General features: G+C 43.1%; 1 protein-coding gene across 1 annotated transcript in view; it reads right to left on the reverse strand.

Moving 5' to 3' along the window:
• WASF2 (WASP family member 2) overlaps positions 1 to 12157 on the reverse strand; it is a 40775-nt gene that overhangs the window by 9200 nt on the left and 19418 nt on the right. Inside the window, exons 2-5 of the mRNA XM_075264436.1 lie at positions 9710 to 9840; positions 8409 to 8543; positions 8107 to 8260; positions 7914 to 8031 (exon numbers count right to left, since the gene is read on the reverse strand). Coding sequence (XP_075120537.1) covers positions 7914 to 8031; positions 8107 to 8260; positions 8409 to 8543; positions 9710 to 9839 — 537 coding nt within the window. The 5' untranslated portion in view covers position 9840. The remainder of the gene's footprint in view (positions 1 to 7913; positions 8032 to 8106; positions 8261 to 8408; positions 8544 to 9709; positions 9841 to 12157) is intronic.

Below are 12157 nucleotides of genomic sequence, written 5' to 3' on the forward strand. Positions count from 1 at the left end.
TATAAACTGTGCACATGCAGGCATTTTTATAATAGTAGGACGCATCCTAATATGGCATCTCAGATAACCTTCCGCCATAGGTACTAAATATACCATCTCAGGTACAGGCACCACAATATGTGGTTTAGACAAAAGTAATACTCATTCAGTCCTGGAGAGATGTAGAAAAAAGCAGGGCTGTGGAGACGCAGTTGGCAGTTTTAGGCGTTTTTGGATTCCGATTCAAGAAAAAAAAAAACTAAATATTTTAAATATTTTTATAACTATTGATATTATATAATTAGCTACATAGTTTGTTGCACATTTACTTTTGTAGGAAGTCAATCTTTTTATTGAATTAGAGGAGCTTTACTACATCTATCTGGCAATGGATGTCAACCATTTGTGAACGAGTCAGTTGGGTTTGGTGTTTTGACATACCGACTCCACAGCCCTGGATGATAGCAGGGATCTGTCTATATACTGTCCAACATACTCCAATTCGGTGCCCCCCCGCCCCAGTAACAGATACAAACCCCACCTATAGCAAGTCGCCATTTCTGGGACAAAATACTGTCTCCCAGTATTTAGATACCCTCAAAACCTATGGGAGAGGTGGATGGGGTCAAAGGCAAACATTGAACTATAGTACCCCAATTATCTCTTTATAGTCTCCCACTACCTTGCTGCTCTACTGGACCTTACTTAAAAAGCAGATGAAGAAATAATATAAAAAATGAGGAAAAAAAACAAATACTGGTTACTACTACTCGTATTAGACCGATATAATTACCCCAATGGCTAGATATAAAATGTAAAATCAGTTCATTTAACCCAGCCGAGGCCATGATATGTAGAGAGAACTACTAGTTGAGGACCTACAGGTCGATGGTGGTCTTTGACACCATCCACCTTCCCCATAAGTCCCACAGTACCAAACTGAATCAGCTTTAAAAGCAGAGAGGCCAGAAAGTAGCATAAAGAGCAAAAGATCTTTACATTTATATGAATGCAACATTGGAGTTTTTCCTTTTCCATGAATTAGGGAGCGTTCACACTACCGTCTGTGTTCGACAGCTAGTGTCTGCTGCTAATGTCCGTTCAAAATCTTGAGCGGACATTAGCATCGGACACTAGCTGTGTCCGTGACATTTTGCATTAATTTAAATGGACATCGGGTGCGTTCTTTTATAGAGATGAGAGAGTAGTATTCGATCGAGTAGGTATTCGATCGAATACTACGGTATTCGAAATACTCGTACTCGATCAAGTACCACTCGCTGTTTGAATGTAAAAGTTCGATGCAGAACCAGTATTGATTGGCTGAATGCTATACAGTCGGCCAATTAACGCTGGTTCTTCTCCTACCTTTAGAAGTCTTCTCTGTGCAGCTTCCCCGTGGCATCTTCCAGCTCTTCATTCACTCTGCCAGGCATCGGGCCTGGGCAGAGCCGACTGCACATGTCCGCTTGTAGTGTGGGCATAATTTGATCGAATGTTGCCTACCCCTGAAATGAGCATTTTGCCCCCATAGACTATAATAGGGTTCGATATTCGATTCGAATAGTCGAATATTGAGGGGCTACTCGAAACGAATATCGAACCTCGAACATTTTACTGTTCGCTCATCTCTATTCTTTTACTGTCCGTGGGTGTCCTTAACTGTCCGTTTACAAAGATGTCCGATTTTACAAGCTACATGTAGGTTTTTGCTGTCCGCTTGAAAAGTCGGACATCTTTGTGAACGGACAGTTAAAGGGGTTGTCCCATCACAAGGATCCTATCTATACTGCTTGTTAATGTGGCTTTAAGACTTTTCCTAAATACACTGCTTCAGCAAAACTGCTTTGTTTGTCCACTATCTTACTTTATTCAATTCTTTGTGGCCACAGCCCTGACTTAGCTGCTCATGAGTCAAGTGATGTATCTGCTGCTCTCAGGGGGGAGGGAGGAGGGGCTAAGTGCAGGGAGCGAGCCTGTGTATCTAGCTATTCCTGTGTCTACACCACGTGACCTAGGTCCTGCACTCAGAGGAGAGGAGCTGCTTTCATCTGTTCTCCCAGTTATCAGGCTAGCTAATTCAATTGTGTTCATTATGGCAGAGACAGGCAGTCTCTGTATGTAACACAGAATGGAGTTGCTGCTGCCTGTACTTCATAGTCCAATGTGGGTGGGCGGAGCTACACATGAATTTGGGGGCGGAGCTAAACGACAGTTTGCATGTGAAAGCCCTCCCACCAAATGATGCAAGAAACCAGGAAGAAAGAAGATTTTACAGCACTAAAGACTGATGAGTATGTGAGGTGGGAATACCCCTTTAAGGACACCGATGGACAGTAAAAGAACACACCCAATGTCCATTTAAATCAATGCAAAATGTAACTGACACAGCTAGTGTCCGATGCTAATGTCCGTGCAAGATTTTGCGTGGACATTAGCAGCGGACACTAACTGTCGAACACCGACGGTAGTGTGAACGCTCCCTTAGCAAAGATTTCTAACATTCTATTTTCACTTTGTAAGTATGTGGTATTAATGCAGAAAACTTGATTTATTTTTTTTTATTTCAGCACAAGGCCACAGCATAAAATGTGAAAAAAGGTAAAAGGGTTTAAAGACTTTCAGAATGCATTGTAGAATCTCCCCTATACTGGGAAGCATGACCGAGCAACTAGGTTACCATAGCAACAATAGGGTGTGATCAGTACAGGTGGGAGCAGCTGATCTTACTCGCGTTCCGATGCGGAGGATGAGTGATCGTAGTAATCCCGTGCATTGTGAAAGTGGGACATTCATCATCTATTTTTGTATACAATTATAAAAAATTAAAAAAAATAGGAAATTTGAAAAAAAAAAAAAAAAATTCACGATTTCAAAGTGTGAATTGCCCTGCTTTTCAGGAAGCTAGTCATACCACCTGAATACATTAATATTATCTACCATATCTCTGCTTTATACTGGCATCATCTTTTAATCATCCTTTAATTTATTTTGGACGTTAAAAGGCTTACAAGTATGATAGCAAATTTCCCAAACCTTTTGTTAGGGACTAGAGATGAGTAAACCGTGAAATATTCAATATTCGTTATTTGTTTCAAATAGCATCTCAATATTTGGCTATTTGAACGAATATCGAACCCCATTATGGTCTATGGGGAAAAACCGTTAGTTTCCGGGGAAACCCAAATTCGACTCAGGAGGGTCACCAAGTCCACTATGACACCTCAGCAAATGATGCCAACACCTCTGCAATGCAACTGGGACAGCAGGGGAAGCATGTCTGGGGGCGTCTAACAAGCCCAAGTCACTGTTTTACCCCAACATCACAGCCCATCAACTACACACTGTCCACACTCAAAAAACCCACTATGAAAGTGGAAAAATACCTGGAAACCTTCCTTCCTCCCCAATTGGATGGACAGAAACCCAAATTTTAAGCTAAAGAAATATTACCAAGCACTCCTTTAAATCACGTTGCCCATGACAACCACAGATGGAATAGGCAATGGGAAATCCAACAGTACCCCCCCAGAACTGTTAGTGTGTGTGTGTGTGTGTGTGTGTGTGTGTGTGTGTGAGTGTGATGTGGTAAGACCTTCCAAAATTCCCTTTTCTAGCCCTTAACATGAGCCCTTCCAAATTAAGTTACAGGCCCTTAAAGAGGACCTTTCACCATATCCGGGCACAGGCAGTTCTATATACTGCCAGAAAGCTGACAGTGCGCTGAATTCAGCGCACTGTCGGCTTTCCCGATCTGTGCCCGGTGTGAAGAGCTTACGGCCCGGTACCGTAGCTCTTCTATGGTCAGAAGGGCGTTTCTGACCATTAGCCAGAGACGTCCTTCTGCCTCGCGGCGCCAATCGCGCTGTACTGTGGAGCCGGGAGGAACGTCCCCTCCCTCTGCTCACACAGCTTGTCCGTAGACGAGCATTATCAGGAGCGGGAGGGGGGCGTTCCTCCCGGCTCCACAGCACGATTGGCGCCGCGAGGCAGAAGGAAGTCTCTGGCTAATGGTCAGAAACGCCCTTCTGACTGTAAAGCGCTACGGTACCGGGACCGATAGCGCTTTACACCGGGCACGGATCGGGAAAGCCGACAGTGCGCTGAATTCAGTGCACTGTCAGCTTTCCGGCAGTATATAACACTGCCTGTGCCCAGATATGGTGAAAGGTCCTCTTTAAGCTGAGCTACCAGCAGAGATTGAGGTCCTTAAGGTGACTTCAGCCTTTTACCTGCAGAGTTTTAGGCCCTTTAACTTAGTTCAGCCTTGCACCAGCAGAGTTTTTTGCCCTTTGGGTGAGCAGACTGTTAGCCCCTTTAAAACAGTGGTTCCAGAACCATCACTCTCATTGTGTTGGATTGATGCAGTGAATTGGACTGAGGACCCAGACATTGACCTTGATTTTGATTGGGAAATCAATAACATTTTGGCATGACGTTCTGGGGGTAACTTTTATTTAGAGAACCGCAAAGGTGGAGAATCAGCTGCAACCACTACTACCGGTAATGGTCCTCTAATATCAGACTCTACATGGTTCTGATCAGGTGTTAATAGTCCAAACAACATGCTCCAGTACTTTAGATGTAGATCAGAAACCACTTTCCCTTCCGACACCAGATTTAACCAAGCTTCACCATCATCATCCTGCTGAGATGGAGCCACTAAAGGAAACCTTGCCTTCAAAGGCATGTCCTGGAGCTGCGACTGAGCCAAATCTAAACACAGAGTCCTTTGAAACTGAACAAAATTCATCAGCAGTGATTTTGGCCCTTGGAGTGAGTAGAGCCTTGTACCAGCAGTGTTTTTGGCCCTTGAGGCTATTGGAGCTATGCACCAGCAGCGTTTTATTTTTTGGCCCTTGGGGGTGAGCCCTAAACAATTATTTTGCAGGCCCTTGGGCTGAAGCCCTAAAAAATTGCTTTGCAGGCCCTTGGGGGTATCCATGAAAAATTAAAAAAATTTAAAGTTTTTTTAACAATTACATTAGGGTGAAGGGGCTGAGGTTGGAGGAGGATGATGAGTGCTGGCAGCCCCTCTCCAGTACCTGGACTGTGGACTGGATACCCAGCTGGATATCCACGTCCTCGCCCATGTCCCCTGCTGCTACCGACGACGGGCACTGCTGGCAGCCCCTCTCCAGTACCTGGACTGGATATCCATGTCCTCTCCCACGTCCCCTGCTGCTACTGTCGAGGGGCACTGCTGGCAGCCCCTCTCCAGTACCTGGACTGTGGACTGGATACCCAGCTGGATATCCACGTCCTCGCCCACGTCCCCTGCTGCTACCGACGAGGGGCACTGCTGGCAGCCCCTCTCCAGTACCTGGACTGTGGACTGGATACCCAGCTGGATATCCACGTCCTCGCCCACGTCCCCTGCTGCTACTGTCGAGGGGCACTGCTGGCAGTCCCTATCTAGTACCTGGACTGTGGACTGGATACCCAGCTGGATATCCATGTCCTCGCCCACATCCCTTGCTGCTACCCTGCTGCATAATTGGCAGGTTCACTTTACTTTATTTTTCTCACTGAGACCAAGCTCTCCCTATTACTCTAAAACGAAAATGAGACGAAGATGGCCGACACTATTCTTATTAGAGATGAGCGAGTACTGTTCGGATCAGCCGATCCGAACAGCACGCTCCATAGAAATGAATGGATGCACCTGGTACTTCCGCTTTGACTGCGGCCAGCCGCTTAACCCCCCCGCGTGCCGGCTACGTCCATTCATTTCTATGCGAGCGTGCTGTTCGGATCGGCTGATCCGAACAGTACTCGCTCATCTCTAATTCTTATGTATCAGAGGTCACATGTTTTTGGCAGCCAATGGCTTTTTCCAATGCCTACGTTGTCGTAGTTCCTGTCCCACCTCCCCTGCATAGTTATTGGTGCAAAAAAACCTTGCCAGGGAAGGTGGGAGGGGATACAAATTTTTACTACGTTTGCCGTGTGTTATTCGATTGGAATCGAATATATCAAACTGCCTTATATTCTATCGAATACCAATTTGATCAAACGCCGTTTGCTCATCTCTATTAGGGACCACTTCAGTTCCAACGTTTTTGGATGCCATGATTTGCAAAGCCCCTAAAGTACGGGTGCCATGGAAACGCCCAAAAGTGACCCCCATTTTGGAAACTAAACCCCTCAAGGAATATCTTATGGGATGTTATTTTGTGCCCAAGGGTGCTTCTCAAAAATTATTGTACAAAGTAAAAACCTACGTTTTTAAATAAATATGCCATGTCAGTTCCCATTACATTGCGCATTCCTTTTAAGTGGGTTATCCTGGGTAAACTGCTTTTTGGGTAAACAGCAGGTCTCAGAAGAGAAGGCGCACTGCCCCATTTGTTTTTTTGGAGTAGCCCTGATGCTGGAGATATCCCCACTGTCAGAAGGGCGCTTCTGACTGTCTAGCATCATCGCTGGGCTGTAAGGAACGCCTCCACCCCTGGAAAGTACTCGGTCACAGCCTTGTACTGTCACCGGGGGACTTTACTTAACACTCAGAGATGATGCTGAGCTCTGCGGAATGCCTCCCCACAGTCCAGCTATGATGTTAGGCTACCAGGAACGCCCTCCTGACGGTGGGGAAAGATTGGTGCCAAAATTAACGGCACCAATATCTCCAGCTCATCACGGGAAAGCCGACAGTGCGCTGGATTCAGCACACTGTCGGCTTTCTATCGGTATATAAAAACGCATCTGCAGGAGGACATGAAAGCTCCTCTTAAAGAACATAACCAATTTTTACAAAATGCTGTTAATTGTTTGGTTTTTCATCCTAGCATTTCTGATGAGGGCTTGTGGGAATTTCTTTACAGATTTCACCAGAATACAATATTAATGGGAGTCTGTCAGCATTAAATTGGTTATAAACCTAACCACAGTACCTTGTAGATTGCGATTCTACAGTTTTCAAACATGCCTGTCTTATTAAGATTTTCTTGTAAACAAACTGTCTAATTGATCACATAGAGGCAGTGTGTGCGCTGTTGACCACATGACTCAACCGCTGCCCCATCTGTATAGGCTTGACGATTCATCTGTGCTTGTGCACTAGGGCGACTAATTTTTTGTTCGGTGAGCTTATATCATGGTAATATTAGATGCTCACAAGTTGAGCAGATAACTTCGGCGCGGGTGTCACTTGTCATGCAACACCCAGAGGAAGAACTCCGATTGCAGGTGTTAAATATTACAATCAACCTTGACCATACATCTAAGTGGTTTCATATATATCTTTATCTATCTTGTGCCTTTATGGGCTGATGAAACCACTTCCTAGTGTACAATCTAAAGGCACACTACATGACAACGATTTAAACACTACAGAACCTTTGTATCATGCATCAAACACTTTAAGGGAGCGTTCACACTATCATCGGTGTCCGGCAGCTAGTGTCCGCTGCTAATGTCCATTCAAAATCTTCTGCGGACATTAGCAGCGGACACTAGCTGTGTCCATGACATTTTGCATTGATTTAAATGGACATCGGGTGCGTTCTTTTACAGTCCGTGTCTGTCCTTAACTGTCCGTTCCCAAAGATGTCCGACTTTTCAAGCGAACAGCAAAAACCTACATGTCGGGTTTTTCTGTCCGCTTGAAGAGTCGGACATCTTTGGGAACGGACAGGACAGACACGGACAGTAAAAGAACGCACCCGATGTCCATTTAAATCAATGCAAAATGTCACGGACACAGCTAGTGTCTGCTGCTAATGTCCGCAGAAGATTTTGAATGGACATTAGCAGCGGACACCGACGGTAGTGTGAACGCCCCCTAAAAAAAAAAAAAAAAAAAAAAAAGTTCAACTCCTTTAATTTGCTTGGTTGTACCATAACGTAACTCTTTATGCTGATGCATGTGACTAGAATATTAGAATTTTTCTAAAGCATTCTCAATTGCAGACTGTATGGACAGCTTAACTCACCCTATGTTTACGTTTTTCTTTCATGATATCCTTTGTATCTTGCAACATCTTCTCCTTCCATAGGTCAAAGAAATATGAGGGGTCAGTGTAAAACTTCAACGCCTCCTTCCCATCCTCCCTGTAAGAGGAATTATGTACTGTTTACTGGAAAAGGACATTGAACTAAAAGCTGTACTTTAAAAAGTTTCTCTACCTGTAAGGAGAAAGATTGTTGAGAGGTGGCGGCATGTCACAAGTGAAGTAGGTTTCCAAGACAGGAATAGATAGAGAGTCCCGTACAAACAGCTGCTGATCTTGCAAGGTATTACTGTGGAATGCTTTTCTTGTGTTTATACCTTGTAAAGACACTGGGGAGGGGGAGAGAAAATCTTAATAACTATTACAAAAAGAACACATCACCGTAGTAGTGAATTACCATTTATCACGGAGCATTTCAGCATCAGCTTCATAGCAGATTCTTATGCTCATCAGTGTGATGGTTTGTTAAGCGCTTACCTTCTTCTTCCTTAGGATCCAGCTGGGTCACTTTGACCTGTAGCTTCTCCACTCTTTCACCCAGCATTCCCACGCGCTGTGCAAACAGACTTGCTTCATTGAACAGCTCTCCAAATATATCCTCTGCATAGCGACCTTCAGGGACAATAGGCAATGCAATTAAATTTACAAAACAACTTTAAGAGACTTAACTAGGCCATTCTAGATAAATGTGACAAAAGGTATTATACATTTTATTATTCATGCAACACAATAAGGGAGATTTATTATACATTTTTCACTAGTTTCTGATGTAAAATGTATGATAATAGTTGCCATTTTACATGCACATCGTATTTTTGTCAAATATTGTGACTTTTTGTGACACTTCCACCACTTCTAAAAAAGAAAAAAAAAGTGGGCAGGTAAGTTTTAGGGCTCTGCAGCAGAAAACTGGATAAGCTAACAGCCCTTAAATGGTAAACAGTTCAGAATCTGGTATACGGACCACCCAAGATGTACCAAAATTATTATTTATGCATCTCTTGATAATTTTGATGCTTCCTGCCTGTTTCCTGCGCCATTCTCTGTGTCTTAGCTGTGCAGAACAGCAGGATAAATGTGCTAGGACTTCCAACAATCTGATACAGGTGACCGATCCTTAGGAGAGCTTACCATTACTTTTAACTCAGTTTCTTTAATGGGTAGAGTATGGGTTTAGTAGTAGGGACACGAAATGTGCCAGAAATTGGTGAAAAGTTTAGCACAAACCCACTTATGCACAAAGCTGGTGTACAATTCAAATTCAGACACAAGGACAGATCAAGATGCCCAGGCATGCGCTTCTTAATTTGGTGCAATGTGCTTGAGTGACCTACAGATTAATACTGGTGCATAGTCATTGTTAACTTGACAACAAAGATAACATGCCCATACACACGACTGCGGCAGCAGCCAATCACTGGCCATCTCTGTGCGGCTTGTGGTAGCCGGGGCCAATGATTGGCTGCAGCAGTCACTTGTATAGACAGACATGTCATCTCTACAGGCAAGTGAAGAAAGCCCAGTGGTTACAGGAGACTTAATAAGCTAGTAAATATAATTGTTATATTATATATCACATTGTACAATTCATTTTGTAACATGATTTCTAATTGGACGTTCTAGATATACTATATTAGACTATAGCCAAGTTCTCCTACAGTACCCACTAGAAGTGTAAGAGTATGGTGAAAGCCAGTGTTGTGTGAACTCCTCGAGTTTGTGTTCCAGTTACAAAATAACTATTTTTACATTGAAGTATTATCATTTTCATCACTTACTAAGGCTTCCTAGCTGGCGAATGACATTAGACAGGGAAAGGTTTGTCATACATTCCAGTTCACTTCGGACATTGGGAAGCTTCTGCCGACACACATGGCGCGGCTCGATGCAGCGGGCAACGAGTGGCATTCTGGGAAAATAAGGAAAGGGTCACCAATTACTACACTGGTCATGGTTTCTTTTACAACAACATGCATTCACAGAAATTGTAATACGCTGTATTGATCAGGAAGTCTACTGCTATACGACAAGATAAAATTGTGCGTTGTAAACGTTAGGCATGTGTACAATGTTGGTTTAGTTTTCTAGCTCACAATTGAATCTTTACACGGATGATCTATCCACAGGATAGGTCATCACTATGTGATCTGTTGTGACCCCACACCCAGATCCTGCACAGATCATCCATTCCAGCAGCTTCTGGATGCCGGAAGTTGCTAGTGGATAGGAGGTGGATGCAATGCAACGTCACTCCTATTTAAACAATTTCCTTCTGCCAAGTGCCTGGAAATGGTCTGGTCAAAGACCCAGATGTGTACTGCATCTTGTCTGTATGGTGGACAAGAAAGCCGTGAGAGATGCTTGTGCTTGTTGATGTATGAAAAAAAAAAAAAAACAGGAACAAGCAGGAGAAAGGTAAAAGGCCTGCAGAAATTCAAGTCTGTTCCTGCTTTGTCTATGCTGAAATGAGGGAGCACAATGAAGATAATAAACAGCATAAAGGTCACTTTTTAAATTCTAGATCAGAAATCTGAATGTACATACAATGGAATATAACCATAGAGGCACATGAAGGACTGAAGGCACACTGTAAGGCCTTGAGTTTATTTTCAGTTCTGCTAAAACCACACACAAAAGAGGATTATCAAAGGAATAAAATAACTTATGAACTGCATTGTGTGAACAAAGCCTTGAACAAAAGCAAAGTAATTTTTCTAAAGAAACATCAATAGAAAAAAGAACTTTCTTATAACCCACAATGACAATTACACTGTGTACTTGTGAAAACCATTGTGAATAGATTCGGGCAGTTTTAAAATAGGTTGGATGACAAATCGAAGATTATCTTGATGACCATTTCTACATGGCGATTATCATTACAATCGGCGGCTCTCAGCTGGCTTGTGGGTAAAGCTGATACCTGTAAACTACAGCAATTCCATTTGGAAATTACACTAAGGACTGCACATAACAGAAGACGGATTTAATATCTAAACAATGCAACCAGCACAGTCCTTGCTAAGTGAACTGGGGTATCAAATGATATATTTATTTATTACAACTATATCAACATGATATTGTATAGAAAATGATATATAAGTATTATTAATCTCTCCTGGTCTATACAGAGATACTGTACATCTCTCCTCACATCAGAGGCAGAGAGAGAGAAGGGAGTTGAGCAGCGGCAGCAGCAGAATGTTCTGGATAGCTCTGCGGATAGACAGGATGTAATGCTTTGCCAGAGAGGCGGGAGGAGAGTTGAGTCTCTGCCGGACATCCTTAATTAGCAATTCCCAGCATGCACTGTTAGCCACAAGACTTGCTAATCGGCTGTATACACGACAGCCTGTGCTTTAGAAATGTGCAAGCGAAAATCGCTGTCTATCCTGGGCACACTAGAAACCAGCGACTGCTAGAAAGGAAAAATTCAGGATTAGTGTTCCACCGACTTAACCTACATCACATTCTTTTATATAATGAGAGGAAGATACATATTGTCACTAAAGAAAGGGAAAGAACGGATATCTAGAGAAACTTTCTTATTCATTATGTTAACAACACTAAGCTGTACCACTAGTAAGTGTGTGTGTGTATATATATATATATATATATATATATATATATATATATATATATATATATATATATTATACACACACACACACACACACACACACACACACACAGCTTCTGTGCACAATATCCACAATACATTTCTACGTGGCACAGTTATAGTACATAAGCTCATTATAAAACTCGCTGTACAGAAAGTTTAGAGGCTTTTTGTGTCCTGGATAAAAAAAAAAAAAAAAAAAAAAAAAGGGGGATTGTAGGAGTTCCAGTGTTTAGCACAGACCAGACAGCTTGGTCACTGGACTGCGGATAGATTTCGCCATATACGTACACAGACTTGAATTCCACTTTCCAAGCTGCTCAGCTGGATCATAGACAGAGGGCATGCTTAGGGCAGTCAGCAATCACCTCATACATGTTCATTGCTGAATGCACAGGAAAACAGCTCTCAATCTATGGGCCTAACAACTAGCCACTTGTGACTTGGCCAGAAATAGGTCAGCAATGGCAAGGAGTGTTGCATGTACCTGACACGCGCACACATATGTTTCTTTTCATGAATAGTGTCAATATGTTTACTGTTGCTATCTGGCTGGTGTCTATGGGAGGAGTCACTATATCCCCCCCACTTCAGAGGCCAGCGCTGGCCT

This window comes from Leptodactylus fuscus, chromosome 2 (genome assembly GCF_031893055.1).
Source record: "Leptodactylus fuscus isolate aLepFus1 chromosome 2, aLepFus1.hap2, whole genome shotgun sequence".
Lineage (NCBI taxonomy): Eukaryota > Metazoa > Chordata > Amphibia > Anura > Leptodactylidae > Leptodactylus > Leptodactylus fuscus.